We start from the raw sequence: 24336 nt of genomic DNA on the forward strand, positions 1-24336 counted from the left end.
GGACCCACAAAACTTATTACCACCACAAAAAGGAATGACTGATATTCTCCACCTCATAATGCAGGCATACAAGACTGCCTTGTCTCCTTTACATTCTGTGGTGTTAACTTGCACTTTTGCATATATTGGAGGAGGGGACGCAACTGCTACAGCTTAGATCCGAAGACCTACCTTCAGTTTGGCAATTCTTTTTTCCCAGCAAGTCTTCACATGACAGCAAATGTGGCTGTAAGTTTGGTTGCAACTTCTCCACAGAGTCCTTTTGAGTATCTTGGGAATGGGCTCCATTGTGACCACTCCCAGGCTGTCTGCCCCTCTACAAGGTCAGAATGATACTGTTTTTACCTCAGGATTTTCTTGAGTAAGCCCTACAAGTAGAATGCATCTGACCAACTAAGCCCTACTCCCACTCAGACACCCCCTGTAGTCACTGAATCCCACTCATAAAATATCAGAGAAGAAGCAGAGCTTAAGAAACAGGCTCTTTCATTTCTACCATGGAGATATTTCATAAAGATTAACACCTCCCATTCTGTGGGGAACAGTGGGGAACTGTAATCTGGTTGGCAAATTATAACTGCTCTGAACTCAGCAGCAGCACTCTCAAGTTAATTGCTAGGAAAAGCATCTGGTTAGGAAATACCTAACAAGATCAGGAAAAAAAGCATTAATTACACACATGTACAACACATGTGGATTGGTCACCTAGTGAAACTGTTTCAGACTGGTGGTAAACAGTTCTTGGGCATTCAGAGCCAGCTAATTTGGTCAGCTTTTAAGATGACAGCTAGAAAAAGAAAATAATAGCTCAACAACCAGGTAGGCAGTCCAGAAGAGCTACAGGAAAAACAACAAGCAGCATGCATGCTGACAGTAGCCCAGTAAGCACACCCATTTCTCCTCCAGCAATACATACTCACCATTTCAGCTCCAGCTTTCATTTGGGGCACAAAAGATGAAGGAGTCCATAGCTTTGGACTCCGAGCAGGATGGTGCACAGCAGGTGTCCATAGTGGTACAGACAGGAGAGCAGCAGGTACAGCAGATGGACAGGACTGAGTGGTATTGCCTGTTTGAGACAGACATTTGCAGGGACTTACTTCCATCTGAGGCGTGAGCATTAAGTTCCCAGACTGCACAGAACATTTGTTCACAGATGTTTGCTGAAAGGGGGCCTCTGATCTGTAAAGGAAGAAGAATGAGGTCCCTTATACATTGCAGCCTGTGGGTCCTTGTTTGACAGGAAATTGGCATTTCCCTTCTCTAAAGCTGATTACTGAACATTTTCACTAAAATTTATGTCTAAACATCTGCTCAAAAGCAATTTCAGCTTCTATAGCATAAGCAGTTTCAGCTCCCTCACTTTCAGGACTAAGAATTAATACCATAACTAAAATAACTGCAGCCAGATAGACCTTTTGGGGAAAGTAAAAATAAAGAAGTAGCTACTTTTAAAGCCGCAAAGTTGATTCAGCCAAGACAGAGAGAAATACTCCGTTCTGGCTCTGCATTACCAGACTCATTACTGATTCCCCAGCAGATTAGTTAAATCTAGACCCAAATCTGTTGTGAAGCAAATACGATCTATAAGCCAAAAAGCATCCTGCATAACTCAAACTTCTGAGTTTATGTGGCAAGACTGTCAGAAAAGGAAACTTATTAACTAAGCCCATTAATTTTGGAAATAAGTGATGTTTCTTATCTTTCCCTCAACATCTCTCACTAACAAAGCAAAGGCTTTGGATGTTATTTAATTTTAACTTGAAAGGTCCAATATTCTTGTCTGCTTTGTGTAAGAAACCTCAAGTTTTTAAGATCACCATAGCCTTTAATAGTATACAGCAATGCACAGTCCCATAATTACTGGATGTTCTGTATCGTGAAGGTAAGGGGATTTGAAGGGATAAGCATAGCATAAGGCCCACTACTATAAGTCCCTCCCTTTTTCTTTCCTATAAAAATAGATTTTCTACCTAGTAAAAGGAGGTCCCAGCAGTTCCTTGCTTCCTAGAGATTCCAGGAGGAAGTCAAGCCTTTGTGGTAGTAACCTTGCTCGTCGAACAGCAGTCCTGAAAAGAACAAACAACACTAATAATGCTTCAGATCCATTATTATTTTAAATTGGTATAAGCTGGCATTGCAGCTGAAGAAACATCCCTACTCCATCATTCATCTCTGCTCTGCAACAATCCCCTTGCATGTAATAATAACTTAAAGATTAAATTTCAACCTGCATTAATGTCACAATCTAGTTCACTGTATGAACAGTTGTGCCAACATGAGGAGTGGTGGCAGGGACAGAACTGAGCAAGGCATAACTACTTCTTTTGGCAGCATGTACTAGTTTAAGGAAATGTGAAGCTATCTCCTTATTTCCCTGTAGGGATCCTGTCCTGGACTGAGAAACTTCACAGAAAACTCTTCCTTGCTGTTGCTTCATGACCAGTAAGAATTTTTTTAAGGACTATCTTCCCCAGGTCAAAGAAAGGGGAAAGAAGAAAGTTCAGATTCTACAGAGCCACAACCTTGATGTTTGTAATTTAATCAGACTCTATATATTATTTCAGTAAAAAAAAAGAAGAGCTTCAGTGACAGCTCTAGGACACGTGGGCAAGCTAAGCTCTCATGATGGTAAAGGTCCCATCAACAATGCTCCACGAATTCAATAGCTGTACATGGAGAAATGCACAGCAGAAAGCTGAGCTGATTCCACCTGCCACTGATATGCAAGTATAAAGCCACACATTCTTTCATTCTTTGTGGGCTGCTATATACATTATGCAGCAGCTCTTATATAACTGCAACACCAGCTGTATTATGCAGGGTCAGAAAGTTAGGGAAACTGCACAGAACTAATAATCATCAGTGTGAACACCTGGAAAATACAAAGATGAGACATGGACAGATAGGCTACATATAAGCACAGAGAGACAGACACACAACATAGAGGCAAAACTACACGTATGCCAGAGAAACACAGGAGGGACTAGAGCTTTACACGCACAGATCTCTGAAAATTGAGTTCCCATCAGCAAGGTGAAATGGTGGACGATTGCATTTTGAAGGTTCCTCCCCTGTTAAGTGTCCTCTTGCCTCAGGGCCAACATCAGGCATTTTCAATGCCACTTGCTTCTTCAGATGTGGCAGAAAAGATAAAGGCTTATTTAATTTCTTGGAGAGAGCCTTCCATTTCCACAGCATGGCACAACGATACACTGACTGGTGAAGGTCATAGACTGCCTGCCAACACAAAGAACAGCAGAGCACTGCATAGTTAAAAGTAGGAAGCAACACCACACCACCCAGGGAGAAGAACACTGCAGAAAGGAACTGAGATTTCTGATGACCTCACAGCCATACCAGTTCTCTAAGCTAAATTAGCATGTCCACTGTGGTAACATTTGAGTAGGGACAATTAACTGGGTACTTCCACAATGAGGCAGACTGCACATCAGCAAACAGAACCAAAACCCAGAAAATAGCTGGGAAAGTTGCCCAAGAGCAGGAAGAGAGAAATCAACATAGGCACCCCATGTTCCTTTCTGCAAAAAAGGGCTGGGCAGAAGTGATCCAAGCCCATATTTAAAGGTCTAAGTGACACTATAGCTAAGAGAGGGCAGATCAACCCTAGATGTGTCTGAGCCAATCGCTTTCACCTTCAGCTGGTGCTGGGTTTGGAGCTGTCCCTGTAGTTGTTTCATGCCAGCAGTGCAGCTCAAGACACGGGCTGCACCTTCTCTCAGAAAAGTAGTGTGGTGAACTGTGGATTTTTCAATGTCATCTTTCTTCTGCTGTTGCTCCTTAGAAAATCTGTGCCAAGCATCAAATACCTACAGCCAAACAGTAAGTGTTACAAAGATAGGTTCTGAGCCCAGGACTCCCCCTGCAGACAGGAACACCTTCCCTGATGCTGGATAGTGACTGGCAGAGCTACAACAACAGCAGGACACTACCACAAGGACAAAGGGACAGGGATTTAAGTCAGCTGAGGCTGGATGTGAAAAACCGTGCACATTTTTTAATCAGATAAGAGGATTTCAGAACAGTTTTCCAGCATCCTAAAATAACACGTATCACCCCAAAGATCAAAGGAAACATATTCAATGTACACTCTACTGACTGCAGTCAAATATGCCTATGTTCTGTATATCCGCAAATCCACTCATCTGCCCCAGCCCCCACACATGCTCACCTTTCTCTGCAATAAAAGGGACCAGTGCCACAATGCTTGTGCTGTCTTGGGCTCTTCCCATGGCTGCTGCAACAGCTATCAGGGGAAAAAAATATGAACAGGTTAGAAGTTTTCGTATCCCACACCAGAAACACTAGTCAGAGCATCAACAAAGTGGAGCCACAGCTGAATGACCTACTCAGCTCACCCAGTAAACAGCAAGGTGTTTCTTGCACTAGTGGATCCAAAAATCCTGACACGATTAAATAAAATTTTGTGGTTCTCGTGTGTAAGTGGAATATGAAGAAGAGATAAGGACCAGAGCAAGGAGCTAGATATCTGCCCAGGGGACAATTCCTTAACTTGTGTATTCCAGCAAGAGAAGGAAGCAGAGCAAAGTCTATGAGCCATTAGCTGATCTCCCTGTATCAATAGTAGCTGTAAGGCAACCAACAGTGAGTCACTTGCACTTACATGTGCCAGGTGATACTAAAGCAGAACAAGTATCAAACAGCCTTCATCACCTGCCCTTCCTTCTGTTACGGCCACTCTCCATACCTAAGTCCCCTCTGATGTAACTCCATTTGCAAGTCTCTGTGAGACCAGCAAGGACTTCATTAACAGTAAAGATTCCACACATGGCAAGCACGGCTTGCCAGCTCTTCTTAAGTCTGTTAGTCCTATCAAAATTTCCTCAGGCAAGACACAAGCATGCTCCTTCCTCCTCAATGCACAAGGCTGTCATGCCCCTCCTCAGCCAGAACCACCATTCCCTTCACCAAGGAACATGGCCTGCTCCTCCACATCCACAGCTTCCCACCCTGGGTCGCTGGCTGTGGAGGTTGCTGATCTTCTCACCATGTGCCCAAGGCACTGCTGATGATACTTCTTCCACTTCACCAGGTACTTCTGGAGTAGGTGCTGCTGGTGGTGCTGTACTGCCCTGTGCTGCTGAGCCCTCATCAGCAAAGACTCCCAAGTTAATTTCTTCCAGTGAAGAAACAGGGCCTGTAAACGCACTGTTAGAAGATAAATTAAACCATTAATCTCAGAGAGTATCAAGTGATCAGCTACTCATCCAGACTGTTTCAGCAATACTGAAGACTGACAGTACTCAACACTGACAGTACTAAGCACTAGGAAGAAGGATGGTAAGACATGAATAGAAAGTTTTCCCTGCTGCCATCAAAATTCTTTATAATCTTTAGGCAATTATTTGCCCTCTTTGTGCTTCAGAGTCCTCATGTCAAGAATGTGGCTGGTACCACAAAAACGCTTGCAGAGTTTGAGGAACTTTCTGTGTTAAATATCAGAGAAAGGCCAAAGCAGTAGTGGTATAATTACTTGCACTGCCCTCAAAACAGAGATATCTAAGCTTCTCTAAACTAGTAATGGAAAATTTATTCAAGGAAGTAAGTGTTACCATCCCTTATATAGACAAAGAACCAATAGAGAAGCCAAAGTCATACAAGAGGCCTTCAGTACATCACTGGAGTCTCAAGACATCCCCATTCTATGGGGATGTCCTTTGTAGACTTAAGAGACTATCCAGTCATTTCATCTATACATCTCGCATGCAAGACTGCCCTACTAAGCCATGTCTCTCTAAGGATCCCACACAGATAAAGTCTTTTCAGAGTTTAGTATATCAACTCACATGTATCCAGATGTCTTCTGGCTTCCATCACAGCTTTCCTCTTCTGCTGACAGTAGTACCCTTGCAGCAAGGCAGCATATTTCCACTGTAGCAACACCTGAAGATGCCAACAAGAGGGTCTTCAATTAAGTTTTTGGGCCTTCTGATTGCACTACCTGGCCCCTGCCTGAACTAGCATCACTACTTCGATTTTGGTATCTGGTCTACAGATCCTACCTTTGACAGGATTGCTCTCCTGTAGTGCTCATCTGCCCGAGCAGTTGCCTTAGCTTCAAGGGCATTTTCTCTCCATGTACCCAGAAGCTGTCTGAAGGCAAAATATATAAAAAATTAAAAACCCCAAACCATTAAGAATTATTCTCACTTGTTCGTTTGGTACTTTCCCACTCACTGAGGAACCAAACCCATCTGCCTCTATAAACTCAGTCTTGCAAATCAACTTCTGCCCCTTCATGTCTCTGCTGAAAATAAGGCAGTGCAAAACCAGAACATGCCCTTACTTCTAATTACTTCTAGCAACTCAAGGTGGTTCCATCAAGCTCTGCAAATGATTCAAGTTGCATAGGATAAAAACAAATAAGATTGTTAAAACTAAAGCAAATACAACCAATACAAAGTGATAATATCTTCAGTCACTCTCCTTACTACAATGCAAGAGCCTTAACATCTTCCTGGCTGCTTTAATGTCAGAGCTGCCAGAATCCATTCACTGCAGGGAATTACAGAGTTTATTTCTGGTGTCTCTCATGGGACTAAACACTGACTAAATAAATAGTTAAACAGATGACAATCCAGGAAGAGACTGAGTTCTTTTAGCCAGATGACCTGCACAGAAATAGCAATGCAGAGTCAGTTCCCAGCACTGAACACTCAAAAAAGTTAGAGGTGGCAGTAAAAGGAAGAGAGTAATTTGACTCTAGAGCAATCACTTCTCTCTGATGCTGCAGCAGGAAACCCAGACTTACCGCAGCTGCCGCCTCCTGTGCTGCTTCTCCTTTCCAGCTACTTGGGACAGAATGCACTGCACGTTATGTTGGTAACTCTGCAAGAAAAGAGGCAGAACTTCCCTTGGCTGCAAACATCTCTTCTAGAAACATTTAGCAGCAGCTTAGTAGACTAGTAGCAGTAGAAGATTTTGGTGGAAAAAAAAAAAAATGAGGCTACAGCCATTGAAATCAAATGCTATTTTTCCAAGATAAAGTCATTACACACTAGTTAGTGCTAGTTCCTATGTACCCCTCATGAAAGCTCCAAGGTTACACCAGTTATTTTGCTCCAAAAAGCAATACTAGAGGTTACACAGCCCTGTCCAGAATGGCCTCCATTCTGGCAGCTCTTCAGTTCTCACTGAAACACAAGCACACACAGACAAGTCCCACAGAGAAAAGGACACTCCCTCCTACCTTCCAGGCTGCCAAGGTCTTGCTCAGTAACGTGTGCCGATAATGCATCTCTGCGTCTACCAACTTCTTCCATTTCTCACGCTGATGTCCCACGTACTATAGGAGGGATGGGAGTTAAAAAAAAAAAAAAAGAAAAAAAAAATCACAAAAGACTTCAGTACACGCTGTGGAGGTAAAACAGGCAATGGTAGAGAGCAGAGAGAAGAGGATCATTCTCAGTCTCTGGGAAACATCAGTCCTTTATTTTGCTGTAACAGGTTCTCACTCAAACTGGTGCTGCACTCTACTATTCCTCCAAAAGCCCTAGTTCAGGCTTTTTCTTCCCTTTTTAGGTGAAGACTAACACAAGATTGACTGGTGTTCTTCAAGACTGACACAATTCACTCAAGTTAATAGTTCTGGACCAACAGAGTAGTATAAATTCTAAAATTTCTCATAGATTCTCAAGACATGCTGCAAGGCACATTTCATACATCACATCACAGTAAGGAAAAGGCCCAGCATAAAAGTGAAATGCCATCTAATAGGGCCCGCTATGACCTGTACACTCCTACAGACCACACACCATGGCCTCACTGCCAACTTCTAATCAGTAAAGTTCTAGAAGAACAATTTCATTACACAAATTCTGGTCACATTCCCAGATATGTCTCCTAAGCTATAGTCCCATTTTCACTACACCTGGACAAATGAGCAAGAAATCAAAGAACTCTCTCTCTTCCCTACACAACTCCTGGTCCACCCACACTCAATTGTTTTTATCCAGCTGGAAAGGGAGGAATGCTTAGGAATCATTAGCGTTCAAACCATTTAGTTTCTAGCCATATGGGTACAAGCAATCTGAACATAACAAAAAGGATTCAAGCTCTTTCCCATCTGTTAACTCTCTTACCTCCCTCCACTTGTTCCAAGACTGCTGCACACACTTTGAATAGTGAAATCTCAAGGCTTGCAACTCCTTGAGCCTCCTAGAGGAAAAAGAACCTAATTATTTCTTCTAGCATGCAAGCCATGTTACTGAGGACCTCTAGCACAGGCATGAGTCCACACTATTTTCAGTAAGTCATTGACTGAGTAAGACAAACCAGCAGATTCTAAAGTACAAATAAGGAGTCAGAGACACTGTAAATTAAATGCTGCTTTGTCAAAAGTAGGCCACACCATAGGGCCAATCCCAATAACTCTCCTTGTATAAAAACCTTCTTACTCCATTTTTCTCTCCTGAGTGTTTTGCTTCCACAGACAGAAAGCCTTGAGCAGCAGCAGGTTACTGTAGTGATTGCTTGCAAAAGCCAAGGCCTTTTGCTCCTCCAAACGTGCAGCTGTTCTTTTATGCCAGAAGCACCAGAAACCACGCAACAGTTGCCTTTCAAAATGAAGTACAGCCTACAATGGAAAGAAGGTGGCAATGAATTAATGACACAGGCCAGTTACAAACAACAGGAGACAATTCCTTAAAGGTGACATGCATAGAATTGTCCAATGTTTGTTTTCCTCTTCTTATGTTGAACAGCAATGGACACATGACAAAGCTCCTTTGCTGTGAGTTCACGTGAATGTGTTCCCTGGGTACCTATATGCACATGGGTGGGGAAACTGTTACCAGAAAACAGCAAGCCAAAGAGAGGACAAATACAAGCTGATAAGTAGCACGTAAAACACTCTCAAGAACTGATAAGGTCCAGAAGCCATTTCTGTTGAATTTGAAGAACTGATAATCTCAGAACACCAAAAGCCAGCCATATCTTCACAAGGCCACCCACACAAGCTAATATCAACTATGAGTTGTGTAAGTCAGACGACATAAAAGATGCCAGTGGCTGCTATGTATCAAAACTACAGTATTAGGAACTGAAGGATCCCCTAGGGGACTTTCTGGATACCTACAAAGAAGCAACTAGCTTGTCAGTATAACCTTGCACTTTCTTAAATAGGCTGGGGTTGCCTCTTTATCTACTGTTACTCTTTCATTAGTGTTAACTCTTTCAACCAGGTAACTATGAAACAAAGTGTGAGAGAAAGGACATGCACTTATTTATTAGGTGAGGGAATAAGTGAATGAACTGTGTGAATACTTATCCTCTAATAATAACAGCTTGATTCTGTTATTAACAAAGAGCTTAACTTAAAAAAAGATTAGTAAATATTGGCTTTAAGTTGTTTCCTCTAACTTGATCCCCCATCAGGGAAAAGAGAATTTACAACACCCAAGTCCATCTCATGCTGACGGTGTTCACAGTGAGCAAGAAAACAACCCTTGAGTAAGGACAGGTAAGAGATTGACATTTACCCTCTTCTCTGCTCTTTCGTATTCTTGCTGCTCGCAGGTCCTCAGCAGCCACGTGTCAAATACCTGTCTCATCAACAGCCTCCTGCCAGCAAAAAGGGAGAATGTCAGCGCATGAGAGAATTCCTTCAGAAAGAGAGATTGATTTTATGAACATACAAAGACCAATCCATCTACAACTTAAACAGTTACTTGATTTTTCAAATCATGCAAGCCTTCTTTGGAAATACCCTCATTCTGTGGGTTAAAAACAGACAAACAGCTCCCTGAAATCTTATCCAGAATACAAGAGACAACATTAATTAATTTTCTGAAGTTATTAGAATTTCTTGCTTCTATTCAGATTGTTCTAAAGATTGGTCTGACTTCTGACCAATTACTTTTATTTATAAACACACACAAAGAAAATGTTATATAGTCATCTCTTATTCTTCTCTACTGTAAATATAGTCCACTCCCTCCACCCTTGAAAAGAATTTGAAAATCCTACTCTTTTTTATTTAAAGAACTCAAACAAACATTGTAACAGGACTTGAAAAAACGTAACAATAATAAAGAGTGGCATGTTCTGATCTCAATATTGAAGAGACTACATCAAAGCCTTCATTTATGAACAAGGTCAGGTTACTTGCCCTCATCAAAGCTTCTTTCTCTCTAAATGAACATAATTCTTGCTTGCTTGCCTCCTCCCCAGGGATGCACAAGAATCATTATCAAATAGTATCCAAAAATGCAATTTACATATATTTGTTATTCAGCACTATACATCTCACAGAGAAAACATATGGCAGGAGTGTATGGAAATAGAATTCAGTTCAAACTCCATCAGTTATTTCCAGAACTCAGTCATGTGGGTGTAGTAATTAGACTGTTAGCAAGTCCCAGCTCTTCTCTAAAGAGGCCTAAAAGGTATTTTGGATTCTTACCAGGTAATTTTTGGTAGGTAGCTGTTACAGCTCATTACAAATTTATAGGTTGGTAAACAACATGAGTTAAGTAAGTCTTCCTGGAGGGTACTGGTAGTTGCCAGCAAGTCTTTAATGCATAGATAGTCACAGCTGATGGCTCTTCTAGAGTTTCTTCTGGGTCTCACCACCAGACACAGCAGTTGGGGCACTGACTTGTGAAACAACACATATATGTGCACCAGAAAACAACAGGTAAAGGTGAGTTCTGGCAAGCTGCCATGGAAGATTCACTTAGGTCTGGTAGGAAAGCAGCCCCAGACCTCTGAACAAGCAACAATGCTTCTCTTAAAATTTGTTCCTTTGTGTTCAGGAAATAGGACTTTGGTTATACCCTTTCTAAAGATAAAACATAGCACAGAAAAACATTCCTGACTTATAGAGTCAAGGCACAGTTACAGAAACAATGACAGCTTTGCAACCATCTCTTCATCCCTTCCCTAGTGAGAGGCTAAAAGTCACACTGCAACAGTTACATGGTGCAACTCCTCTTCACCAGGCTTAACCTCTTGAGCATTTGAAACTTTTCCCTTGTCCCCAGAGGATAAGCTAATGCACCACAGCTGCACTCTCACACCAGTTGGAAAAACTCGTAATTGCTTGCAGAAATGCAGCTGCCCTCGTTAGTCAGTCTGCCTTCCAAACCTATTTGTGAAAGGTTCAATGAAAGGTGCAAGGCCCCAAGTCTACTAGGAAAGAAGATTCCATCTTAAAAAACATTGCTTTCCTCTCAGGTGATTAGAGACAGCCAACATGGCTTCACTAACACCAAATCATGCCTGACCAATTTGGTGGCCTTCTATGACAAGGCTACAGAGATGGTGGACAATGGTAGAGCAGCTGACATCTTTTCCAAGGAAAGCAAACTATTTTTGGTAGTCTTCTCATACAGAAAATGGGAAATAGGGTTTGGCAGCATCATAAATCATAACCCTACCTACAGAGTCAGCACTGAATCCATGGTTAAGAATACAAGCCCATACAAGGCCTTTAAGGATTTCATAAAAGTAAAATACATTTACTCAATTTTGATCTTTGTCTTTGCTCACGCTGCAAACTATTGCTCTTACCAGTACAACATCCAGCTCTTACACCTAAACAAGTCTCAGAGATACGCTTAATCAGCCTCCCTTTCACACTTCATAGAGAAGCAGGAGATGTAAATTGTCCATTACTCATAGAAAATACAAGAGCAATCGGCACCAGGATGGTCATGCTCCCAAAGGTATTATCAGATATTAAAAGAGAGCCAAAGGCTCAAAAATCTCACATTCATACAAATTTATATTAATATTTCTCTGTGTACCTATAATGAGCATGAGCAACTTCTGTTAAGGCCTGGTGCTGTTGTTCTTCCTCCTCTTCCAAATGGGACTTCCAACGGTTCCAGAATTTCTGCAGCATCTAAAACAAAATCAAAAAACACATGAAAACACAGAGATCTTAAGGGAGGAGAAGAATGCAAAGAAAGAAATTGTTAAATGTCCTACTGAAACTACATGTTGCCATAGTTGCCTCCTGCACTGCTTCACATACCAATTTTTTGTTTCATAAGCTATGAATTTTTATGGTAAAAGTCAACATAAACAATGGAAAAGAGAAAACTAAAATAACATCTAAAACTGACAGTTGAGTTACACAGGAGATTTTCTGTGGCTATTAGTATTTAGGAACAAAGATACTGATTTAATAAAAAGGTATTTTGTGGGGGAAAGTGGAAGCCAATAGGACAGCTCAAGAAAAACTTACATAAGAACAAAAAAGTCACACTCACTGTTACTTCATGCTGACAGTACGCCAGATTTCTTCTCATTTGCTGAAGATGAGCAGTCATGACATTCTGCCACAGACCCTTAAACCCAAGTTTCTGTAACAACAAGAAATGCACACAAGTCTCATGTCATTCAAGTCAGCAAGCACTGATAAATCTAGAACTGGCTGCTCCTTACAGACAAGCTATGTTTGATGCTACCGCTCGCAGTAGCTAAGATTTATGAAGTTGTCATCAAAGCCATGCATCAGTTTCCTCTCACAAATTGTCACTTCTCCAGCTAAACTAAAATTCCTTTCTGCTTTCCCAGGGTTTTACTGCCAGACATCTAACTCCTTATTCAGCTATCAACACCACTGCCCAAGTCTTTTCTGAATCTATGTCCTCCTTCAGTTCAAGACTAACTTGGTCCTTATCAAAAATAGAAAAGATCCACTTCCCTTTCAGGTCTCCTCTGCACAAGGTCTTTGATCACCAACCCCACAGTATCTTGGTTCAAGGGTGAAGATGGTAAATAGCTTTATGAGAGCATCCAGCCCTAAAGTGCTCTTATTATTACTAATATTCTCAATCTATGATCCAAACAGGTTAATTGCTTTTTTTCTGTGGATGATCCACACTGGAGAAGAATTCCATTCTGAAAAAGCTGGAGACTTGCCTGTGCCCACCTCTCACACAGCCTTTGAGGATTTCTTGGGGTCTTTGGCAGTTTTTTGGGCATTGTGGTTTTTTGTTCTGTGTTAAAGACAAGACCACTTACCCAACTGTCTGCATATGCATTAAGCGCTATTTGGACTTGTGTGAAAAGAAGCATTTATGCATTACTACATAGGGAAAAAGAATAATCCTTGTAGCAAAACAGTGTAATCAGACAGAAACATTTGAGGCAGAGGTGAGAAGGAAAATAAAAATCAAAATCAGAGAAAATGCAATTTCATTGTGAAATGGCCAGGGAGCATGGTAGCCCAATACCACCAAGATTAATCTGCTGCTTCAGCAGTTTCCCAATGGGAAGAATACCTGCTTTGGAAAGTAGCAGTTTCCCCATTTGGATTCAGTTGGCAGACTCCAGAATTGTTGGAATGTATAAACCTGATATCTTATCCAAACTCAACACGGCAAAAATGGTGCATCTCTTACTTAACATCCACACACAACTGTTAGCACTAAAGACACACTGCCAGTCAGAGTACCTGAATTCTCCCCGCAGCCTCTTCCACCTGACACATAACAGTGCTCTTACCAAGAGATGATGCTTGTAGTGTTTTTCAGCCAGCTCACGCTGTCGAGTGTCTTCCACATACAGTACAACACCTGTCACTGGGTTAAAGTATCTTTTACACAGAAACATCCATCCTAATATATACACAACCTTCTCCACAGAGAGGCACTACATCTCAATCTAAATTTGCTTCAATATTTGAATTTCCTGCATTGTTACCTGTGCAAGTTTTTATTACAGTCACATTTCTATATTTTGCGGGCTTAGCACAAGACATTTCTGATTCCTTCTTAAGTAAAGAATTCCTCTCCAACCTTAAATTATCTTCTGCAGGCTCCTGGGTGTCAACGGGCTCACATACTGTAATTACAACAGTTTTAATAATTGTTAGGATGGCCTTACATAATCTTTCTAATGATAACATGTTTGTTGTCACCCACGCTACTATGTAACACCCCTGCTTATTAACAAGATTTTTCCTCCATGGAAATGCTTTTAATCTGTCCCCGCTAGGGATTAAATACAGATTGGATACAATGCTTCCAGTGTGCAAAGTCCATCTGTTGAGCAATCCTTCCTGCTAGTTTTTCAGTATCTTCTTGTTGAGCATGCATTCTTCTCCTGCACTCCCAGGACAGGTGCCATTTAGAGAAACACTGCCGGACCATCCTGCTCCGGTGGTGCTCTTGGGCTCTCTCTAGAAAACAAACACACAAGTAACTCACTGCTTGTTCCATCCTGGGCTCATTTATATCAGGTGAGGCCACTGGTTCTGAAGCAACACAAGCTCTAACACAGAAGAAAGGTGGTAAGAATTCACAGTAGCAGTCAGCTATGGAGTGTATCTTTCCCACTGGTCACAAGACAGTTTTACAGCAGTAAAATACTGAACTGACTTAAGAAGGGGAAGTTAAGATGCACCGGTGTCATAATCTTTACCATCCTTGTACGAGCTGTGATTTTCTAATTATCAAGAAAATCCACATATAGAGTGACTGATAATAGTCCTGAATAGATCGTTCTCGCAAATACCTCAGTCACAATATAATTTGCAATGTGCAAGCTTTTGTCAAGGGAACCATAAAGCACTTTCTTTTCTATCATATGGAAAACAGGTGAACTTCCTGACAGTTGCATATATAACCTTAGCTAGCCAGGCTCATGACAGTGTACAGTCCAAGTTGCATCTCATCATCTGTTGAGCAAGCATAGAAACATTGTGGCATGTCCTAGAATAGAAAAACAAATAATCACTGTGCCCTAAGAAAAGGAGCTGAGCCCTGTTCTGTTCTAACTCACCATTCTGACGTTTCTTTGCTCTCTGGAGGTGTAAGTATCCCAGCCACACTTCCAAGCATCTCTTCAATTCCCAGTGCTGATGGTGAGCTACTGCCCTGGTCTCCTTCTGCCTGTCATTCTGGCTGTATAAATACAGCTCCCACCACTGCCACCAAGCCTGACATAACAAATTAGGAGAGAAGGAAGTACAGGGGAAAAAATGGAGAATATTAAGTAAATAGAACAAAGAAGAGAATAGGAAGAACACAGGAAATACAAAATTCCATGTAAGAATTAAAAGTGAAAGCCCCAAGCAATGAGGCTCTTCTCCCCAAGGGGGAGAAACAAAAAACCTCCAACAAACAAAACCACACAAATGCAAAGGAATGTCAGCATAGCAAAGGTCAAAATGTCAATATCAAACTTCCTTTATCCTTTTTTTTTAAATACATTAGCCTTTTTTCCATTAAGAAATGAAGTAATGGACTACAGGTTTTCTTTCAGACAGAATTTTAATCTAAAAGAAAATCACATACGGATATATTATATTTCCCAAGTAATGAGTTTATCTCCTTAGTAAAATATTGGTCTCAAGCAGGCAGTGTTGCCATCTCACAGGAAAGGCCAAACTAAACACCATCACGTTTTTAATGAAACAGACAAAAAGCCTCAGTTTCAGTGAAAGAAAAGTGTGTGCTTTCACTTGGGCTAAGATGTACAATTTACTGAAGGAGCTTACAATATCTCAAGAATACGAAATGCTGGACAGTGTTTCTCTACCCCAAAATGGAGCTAAACATGCCCACAGAAACTCATCAGGAAATGTTGTCTTACAAAGAGGAAAGGTGGTGTTCAGCAGCCAACTGCTGCTGTCTTGCCTCCTAACAGGAAAGTGGATTGGACCACTGGGGAGCTCAGCATTCTAGAAAGTTAGGTGCAACTTCCCACCATTCCCTGCTCAAAATGCCACAGCTGCCAAATCACACAACCGCTCTTTTTTATCTCTTATTTATCTGTGGCTAGTTGTCTGCTGGAGAGAACAAAGACACCCTCACTATCGTTACGTATTATGTAATATAGCAATACTTTCTTTGGCTAGTCTGCTTCCTACCATATATGACATGGATCCAGTTTGTTTGCCTAGATTTCTTGTAAATAATTTTTTCTATAGAATGTGCCAAGCTGGAAGGGACCCATAAGGATCAGTCCAACTCCCTGCTCCTCACAGGACTACCTAAAACTAAACCATATTACTAAGAGCATCATCCAGAGCACCTGAAGTCTGCCAGGCTTGGTGTCCTGGGAAGCCTGTTCCAGTGACCAACAACCCTCTCAGGGAAAAGCCTTTTCCTAATGTCCAATCTGAATTTCCCCTGATAAAGCTTCATTCCACTTTGTGTCCTAATGTATTCTTCCATCATAAGTACTGCAATCTGCAAAGCAAATTAGTACAAGGCCTAGTTTTTATTCATCTGCAACATATTAGTCATACGTGTGTGCAACTTAAACATCAGAAGTAGCTGGAACTTCTGGGACTTACTCGAAATTGCAGGCTCTGGGCCCAGTGCTGCAGGGCCAGAAGATTCTGGTAGTATCGTTGCCTCCAAACTGCCCATGATAGGCTGCCAAAACAATGTTACAGACATCTTAAAATGCAGGCTCCCTAGACTATGGGAGTACCAAAAGAATTCAGAAACACACACAAACAAAACAAAACCAACAAAAAAAAAGATGGAACGAAGCCACTGCAGGAAAAGGTAAGAGACCATAGGAATAAAGCATGGCCTTATGGTCAGTGCCTCTGTGTTTCAGTCCGTTCTTACCGCAAGCAGCTTCTTTCCCTGAATGCCAGTGCCACAGCCTGCATCCCGTGCTTTATCCTTTGAACATCGACATAAAGCAGCCAGCATTGCCAGGTCCTGAGCAACGTTTTCTTCCTTGCTGTGCATAACAAAAAAATTACAGCATCCTAAATTCCGGCAAGAAGCTGTCATTGAACCTCTTGTCCCCGACCTCCAGTCCGCTCAATCCGCAGTGACACCTGGTGGGAAACCACGAAACAACAGCCACCAGAGCCGCGATCATCCACCCTGGCCGAGGGCGTCACACTGACAAGAATGTCTGAAACGCTGACAACATCATGCCACCTGCTCAGAGCAGCGTGAATTATCAGACAATGGCACTGCTTTGTCTCCAGTGCTTACAGGACATATAGATGTACAACAATATTCAGTGTAACAACCTCACTGAGTAAGAACTGAGAATTTTCTCTGGTTTGTTTTTTTTTAAAAAAAGAAGTTCATCAGGTTCATCAGTAGCTTTTCAAGAGTTATTCTCTGTTACAAGCAGAGAAATCAACCAGAAATAAGTCAAGTTTATTTAGCAGGCTGGTAATGCAGTTAAAAACAGAAGTGGTGTCACAAATTCCAGTTTACCACTTATGCAGTGTACTGCACTTTCTCCTCCCACCAGTCTGGACTGTCAGAACTGACACTATTGAAGCAATATTGTTAGGAAAAAAGTAATGGATTTTATGTCACTTCACATACTAAAGAAAACCAAAATAACAGCTTTTTGTTTGTTTAAATACTTCCTTGTGACCTGCTGTATCAAAAATTAGCCTACCTTAAAACAGGTCACCTTTCTATCTTTTTTACTAAATAACACACAGCTGCTTCTGTGAGCACTCTGGCCTCACCCAGTGAGAAAGGAAATCTAGATAGCTCAGTTTGCTTCCAAAGGTTCCCATCCATGTTATTCTGAGGATACATTTATACGCAAAAAAGACCTGCTAGTTTATTTTGCAAATCAACACAGAACAAAACCACAGTATCATCTTTAGAAGAGGGTCATCCTCCCCTTCAGGAAAAGAAATATTCCCTGAAACCAAAGGAAGTTGCAACCAATATAGGCAACTTCATCAGTAGGACAAATCCATTGCAGAACAAAGAATCTAGATAAGACAAGGAGCACTTCAAAAGCTTGGGCTTCTTTTCAACAGCAAGACACAAGCTGGAAGGAATAATGAATACATATAAAAATCAGTGCAGTTAATACCACAGGGAATTAGTGTCTAATTTCTATAGCCACAGTTGATACAGAATTCCAGTAACAAATTCTATAAAAAAATAACTGTTTCAATACGTTGTAATAAATTAAAACAAAAAAATCCAACAAGCTCGTCCCTCAAAAAACCCAAATAAACCACTCCCCAAAAAACAAACACCACAATTCAGAGCAGATGGAGATGCCCCTAAGCTTATTCACTGATATCCCTAAATAACTATATAGCTACACAGCAGTGCATCAAATACATCTCCCCCCACACCCTCCCCACCAGCTTTAGACAGACAACCATCTGTACCTAAAAGCATCACAATTCCATAGGGGGGAGGTTGACGTGCCAGCATGTAAAAGGAACAGAGATTCTGTACAAACATTTTCCTTGGAAGCTCCCATCTCAGTATGTCCCCAAATAAAGGTAGTTACGATCACTTCTATACTTACCATGAGACTCTGCAACACAGTACTTGTTCCTCTTTTCTTGTTGCTGGCATATGTAGGCTCTCCAAGCTTTGAATATAAAATTATGGAGTAAATGCCTGAAAAAGAAGCAAGCACCATTCAGAGAAACAGCTACCAATGCTGAGAAGTAGGATTCTTTCAGGTTGAGCTGCAGTCTAAAGAAAGATTGGGTAAGAAATGTTTACTTCATCCTAAGACAACAGCAACAAAACAGCAGGGAAGAAAGATGTGAAAATAAGCAATGAAGACATTACTCTTGGCCTAGAGGTACTGTTAATGTTACTTAGCTACTGGTATTAACAACTCCGTCAGAGCTTAAGGAAAGCTTCTCATACTGCTATGTACACACAATAATAGGAAGCCATTTCACAAACCTGTAATGGCTCTCTGCTCTGAGGCTGAGCTTCATTTCTCTGCAAACAGCCCACCATTCTTTAAACGTTTTTTGAAGAATCTTCTGGTCATAAAAGCACCTAAACAGTTGAAGGATTTGGACATGGGTAACTTCATACACATTTCCAGATTCATCACAAATCAGTTTTTATTAAGATTATGCTACATCTCTTTAAGCCTTGTCTGATTAGCCTAACAGCATCTAATGGCATTTAAGTAGCACTACCCTACTGTGACACTTTATTCCAAGAATCTGTTAAGCATGACAAGAAGCAACTGGCTGTAAATGCTTTACCTAAAGTCAAGAAATAAAAGGCAGATGCTGTTAACTGACTTGCCAAGTATTAGTGCCAGTTGACTTTAAACCCACAAACAATTCTTATGCTTTATCCTCAGTTCTGTGTTTTACTCAAAAAAATAGCCAGTTGACAAGCGTAGTTGTATATTCCTTGCTAATTTTGTTATTTTAACATAAATATTTTATGTATATAAACAAACACAAAAGCTACTTCAGATTTTATAATGCTTTGAAATTTTCATTGTGCTCTTAGCAGCATGCTGATCTTAAGTCACCCCAAATTTAACATCTTCCCAAACAATGCTTAAATAGATTTAAGAACTCCTTTAGCAAGCTGCACATCACCTATGCTAAAAACAAAGCTGTTCTTGTATCTTGGCTTTCCAATGGATGCTAAGCCATGTACAGAATGGATTCAAAGGTAACATATGACCTTTAAGTTCTTTAATCTCAGTAGAACAGTCTCTGCTTGCATATCCAGATTTCATTAACAGACACCTGACCAGGTAAGAAGTGATGCTATATTTCAACCGAATGGTGAACAACTAAAAATTCAACTCATAGGAGGGTCTGCATGAGGAAATTAGGGTTTTGATCACTTAACTAAAAATAATGGTCATAATCTACTATTTCAAGCCTTCTTTTTTTAATACTCTGTCAAACATTGTTCCATATGGTCAAGGCAGCATAAGAAACAGAAAGTCTCATCAACTGGAGTACAAGTACTTTCAAAAAAATTGTCATCTCTTTGTGATGGAGAGAAGGAAAATAGAAGGACCCATGAAAACATAGAGCAAGCAAACAAAAAGCACATAAGCCCAGACTCACAAGTTTTGGTCACAGCTATGCCAATAGCTTAATGAAGTTGGTCATGTCTGAAATAACAACAAGATTAGTCCCACAATACCTAGAGGTCCCTTAACACATATGAATCCTCTCACAAGTTGCAATTCACAGCTACCTACCCCAAGCCAAGTTGCTAAGTCATTCCAAACACTCAAGCAGAAAAGAAAGAAAAAAAAATAGAAAAAGAAAGAAGAAATGAGCTTTTTTTTTTTTCACTTGGTGCATTATCAGGACATTGCAAATAAAAGCTATGCAGAACTGGGGACTCTTAAATCTAAAAAGGCAATTAATTGTTATGTTCCTTGTTGAACTTTATAACATATATTTCCATTCATCCTCCTAAAAAGATAAAATAGCCATTGTTCTGAACACACAGCCAAAGTTGTGTAAATTCAGTATATGGGATACCAAGAACCATAGTTTCACGGGACAGCTGCTGCCCAGCAGCTCAGGCAGACATGGTCACAACACACTTGATACAGCACAATGAAACTTGAGAACTAAGGGCCTGATCTTACTCCAACTGTAACAAACTCAGATCTTCCCACTTGGAACTGTTTCAGTTCCCAAGGGTGTGGTCAAACAAGAATGAACATGCAAATTATAACAAAGCACAGAAAGAGTACAGAAGTGTTGGTTTTCAGTAGTTGCAGAACACTAGCAGAAACAAATAATCAGGTACAGATATTTCAAAGTCAGGCAGACACAAAGCATATATAGGCACGTTAAGAACAACAGTGAAAACAGTAAAATAAACCAAATTTCCAGACCCATCTCCACTTATAATTTTGAAAATCTGTTACATTTAAAGCAAGTATCACAACCGTACCGTATATGCCTGAAAAGTTCAATTGCACCAAGGCAATTCCTGTAAATTTAGATTAGCCATCAGTATTAAAAATAAATAAAAAGGAGCAAGAAAGTTATTCAAAAAAAGCACTGAAATAGTCTCAAAAGACAATCAAATACTTCGTTGGCAGACAGTGCTCTCTTAGCCCAAATGTACAGAATGAAACCATGTTTTAAAAAAATACATTGATTTCTGGAACTTTCTCTACCTGGCTTTTGAAGGGAGAACTTGTCCAAATGTCTTTTTTGCCCACAGGTAGAAGAAGTTTCTTGCTAGGTATCTGGAATATAAGGAAAGGTTAATTGTCTTTGTACTCTTCATCTGTTAATTCCCAGGCAGCAGTAAAAATAGGATCTTTTATGCCAGTTTCAGTCATAAAACTAAGGGTATGGTTTTACAGAGATCAATGCAAGTACAAAACATTTGCACCCTGAAATTAGTACCTTTAACAGGACAATCTACCAAGCATAAATAGAGGCCCATGCACCACTGCAAGACTTGAATTGGGACATAGTTGTTGCGGAAACTTAGGGAGATGAAATGTTTTCCAAGCAGCCCACTTACACCCAGTGATACTAATGAGCAGGCTGCTGACTAGCTGGGGAGCCTTTTTGTGATTCAGAAGCAATAATATCCCTGGTTTCCATGAAGTTGACCAGCTGAGTTAGACTTATTTTCAGATTACTTGAGCCAATCTAATGTTTAATCCTGAAACCAGCAAATCTTCCCTCTTCCTACCTCCCCCAGCAACTGTTCTGCTTCTCAGCAACCTTCTCCCAGTACCAGTTCAACTCACTGATCTGTGATTGTGATACTATCATACTTACTCCACCCCTCCCCCCCCCTTTTTTTTTTCCAAAGAGATTTAAGAGTTAATTGGCTTACAGGGGGCCCCAAGAAGCACCACAGCCAGCACAAGGTAATTAATTAAAGCACAGCCTCCCTCTTTCAGCATGTCTGAGCTGATAGATCAGTCACACTTGTTCAACAAATACCAGGCTTTTAATCTCTACACAATTACCATCTCACTTTTGTCAAGACTCCTTCAACACAAAGGTAAAGAAACACAACAGGAGGGCAAGAATAAATCATTACACCTGGCTGCCCTCTATGAAAGCATATTGTTAAATAGCCATTTTTTAATTTTACATCAGAAAATGAAAAATGCACAAAATCTGGCTGTACCACCAAGGCACATCCTCAAGTTACTACAAGGTATCTTCAGAATTGTCTGGCATGCCTGTGAACAAGAACCACCTGCAGTGATACTATTAAAACCAGAGGGGTTTTTTAGGTCTGATCCCCATGCTCCATTCAGTGAAAACTATGTTTTACACTTATCACCTGATTTGGAATTCCTGTAGCCTTCTTTTTTGATGCCAGATATACCCAACATCATCCAAACTGTCAAGACCTGTGTCCTGAAATTGGTGTCTGGCAGACTGGAGAGCAACAGATTGCCCAGTTGCAGGCATTTGATGCCTTTGTAGTTGCTGGATTTCATGCGTCTTCAGAGGTTTTGAACTTAAAATGAAAGAAGAAATATTTTGTGTAAAACTACATGAACTGCAAAGAAGTAGCATTATTTCAATAAATTAATCTATAACAAAACTACACAATCACATATAGAAGTTGACTGCTATGAAACTTTAGAACATTCTTTTGTCCCTTTGTCAGGCACATTTGACTATCTGGAATTTTGAAATTCCAACAAAACAAGGAACAAGGCATTTCAGCATCATCGTGTCACAGGCAATTTCTTTCTCCTCTAAAGCCAAAATGAAAAAGCACTAAAATATATTTGTGCTTCACCTCCCACGTGTGCAGAGCATTACAGATATGATTTGAATGTGGTTTTCTGCCTTTTATTATCAAACATATCAAAGAATTCTGTCCATTGCTGAAAAATTCTCTTGACAACACAGGAACTGAAGTCAGAATTTCACATTATTCTATGAAATGCAGTTACATATACAGTCCTTCTGCAAGGAACTCTTTCTAGTTTTGCTCGTATTTTAACTAAAAGTTTTTCTTAAAAAAAACCCCACAGCTAGAAGTCCCTGATTTTATACATTCACCACTGAAAAGCAAAATTAAGCATATTTTTCTATTATACGGTTTACTTTCACAGGTAGTTCTTATCTGAGAAACAAGCCTATTTTTATGAATTCTAAGGATTTTGTCTCAATAATTTTCTGAAAACAAACTAAAAAAATATTTAAAAATCTAATCAGATGAAACTTGCTGAACCAGTTGCATTGAAGCTTCTTTCCCAAAACAAATACTGCCACCACCCCGAAAATTTGCACATTAGAACCACAAACACATTCCTAAACTGCAACAGGCAACAGAAGAGGATAGTTTGAAGTCTCACCCTAATAATAATCACCTGAACTGAGCTAGAAAAACATGGCTGCAGTCAGAAAAAAATGTTGGTTCCATGAACAACCTACACTAATAAGTTTCAGGAGTTGAGCTAAATCACTGCTCACAGCATTAACAATAAATCACTGCGGGAGGGAGAGGAAATAACAAACACAAAACCAAAATCCACTCAAAAAATAAATCTCCTAAGAGGAAATGCAGTATTTTTGGCTTGTTCCAGCAAGCTGCTAAGAGCTCAACAAAGCTAATGAAAGAAAACAAGATCTGCATTTTGTGTGTGAGAGAGAAATTCTTGTCATCCTATAAAATACTATTTCAATGTTTTCTGAAGGTAATGGATCCTGTTCAGCAAACAAATAATTCTCTGTTCACACAAAACGTGCAGTTAAGGAACTGCATGCATATCTGAAGAAAAGAATTTCAGGCACTTTTAAATTTATGGAAAATAGCTTTCAGCTGCTTTGTCCCTGTTCCTGAGTTCTTGTGCATGTCTATTAAGCTCTATTTCCTTTAAAACCACCTAATCTGTTCCAAAGGTAAACCTGGTCAGACTAAATGCAATAATAATGTAACACAAAGTAAGAGAACTGACAAACACCACAGAATAAATCTGTGGTTGGGCCAACAACTACATCCACATATCTTAACACTACCGTCCGATACCTCAAATTCAATAACAAAATTTTTATATTTTAATGTTTAATAATGCAAACTCACAAAGTTGTGTTTCATGGTGGATTTGGTGTTGGTGTGTTTATTTTTTAAGAGGAACACTTTCTGGTTGATAATATTCCACAGAGACTAGTAAATCCTCATGTGATATAATTCAGCTTTCTTCTGTTCCATGGGAAGATGTAATAATGTAAAAAAAATAAAAAATTACAGGTGAGTTCTTTAACAAAGTAGCATCTTATCATTGCTTACCTGCTCATGGATTTCTCCATTTTGCTACAGTTCCAAGTCTGCAGTAAATTATCACTCTGCACTGCAATGTGTTATATTAACTTTGGACAAAGCATCAATTCCTTCTCATTATTTGTGATGAAACCATCAAATAGATCTATGCTAAATGCAGTCTGAACCCTCACAATGGCAGGAATTACACTCACTCGACCTGCATACAAAGGGCATAATGCAATTATAGATGTTTAGCATGAAAAGCATGTCTGCAGTCACAGCCTTACTGACCTGAATGATACTGAGCTGACATCATCTGTTGGTAATTAAGCCATAACTGTTCCAAGACTAAGACAGCAACTGTGGCTACCTAAATAAAGCTGTGCTA

The 24336-nt window shown here is 40.2% G+C and overlaps 1 protein-coding gene across 1 annotated transcript in view; it reads right to left on the reverse strand.

Moving 5' to 3' along the window:
• The window catches only part of SFI1 (Sfi1 homolog, spindle assembly associated (yeast)), a 26588-nt gene extending 2593 nt beyond the window's left edge, over nt 1–23995 (reverse strand). The window contains exons 1-27 of the mRNA XM_010004859.1: nt 23976–23995; nt 22011–22190; nt 20875–20946; nt 18654–18752; nt 18262–18356; nt 16578–16695; nt 16295–16376; nt 14776–14932; nt 14012–14173; nt 13498–13568; nt 12258–12350; nt 11790–11887; nt 9522–9603; nt 8439–8617; nt 8124–8199; nt 7232–7327; nt 6794–6870; nt 6045–6135; nt 5829–5925; nt 5030–5190; nt 4535–4609; nt 4193–4267; nt 3657–3830; nt 3005–3240; nt 1974–2069; nt 921–1182; nt 172–316 (exon numbers count right to left, since the gene is read on the reverse strand). Coding sequence (XP_010003161.1) covers nt 172–316; nt 921–1182; nt 1974–2069; nt 3005–3240; nt 3657–3830; nt 4193–4267; nt 4535–4609; nt 5030–5190; nt 5829–5925; nt 6045–6135; nt 6794–6870; nt 7232–7327; nt 8124–8199; nt 8439–8617; nt 9522–9603; nt 11790–11887; nt 12258–12350; nt 13498–13568; nt 14012–14173; nt 14776–14932; nt 16295–16376; nt 16578–16695; nt 18262–18356; nt 18654–18752; nt 20875–20946; nt 22011–22190; nt 23976–23995 — 3169 coding nt within the window. The remainder of the gene's footprint in view (nt 1–171; nt 317–920; nt 1183–1973; nt 2070–3004; nt 3241–3656; nt 3831–4192; nt 4268–4534; nt 4610–5029; nt 5191–5828; nt 5926–6044; nt 6136–6793; nt 6871–7231; nt 7328–8123; nt 8200–8438; nt 8618–9521; nt 9604–11789; nt 11888–12257; nt 12351–13497; nt 13569–14011; nt 14174–14775; nt 14933–16294; nt 16377–16577; nt 16696–18261; nt 18357–18653; nt 18753–20874; nt 20947–22010; nt 22191–23975) is intronic.
• Between the last annotated feature and the right edge of the window lie 341 nt (nt 23996–24336).

The sequence above is a fragment of the Chaetura pelagica genome, unplaced genomic scaffold, assembly GCF_000747805.2.
Source record: "Chaetura pelagica isolate M959 unplaced genomic scaffold, ChaPel_1.0 scaffold249, whole genome shotgun sequence".
Classification (NCBI taxonomy): Eukaryota; Metazoa; Chordata; class Aves; order Apodiformes; family Apodidae; genus Chaetura; species Chaetura pelagica.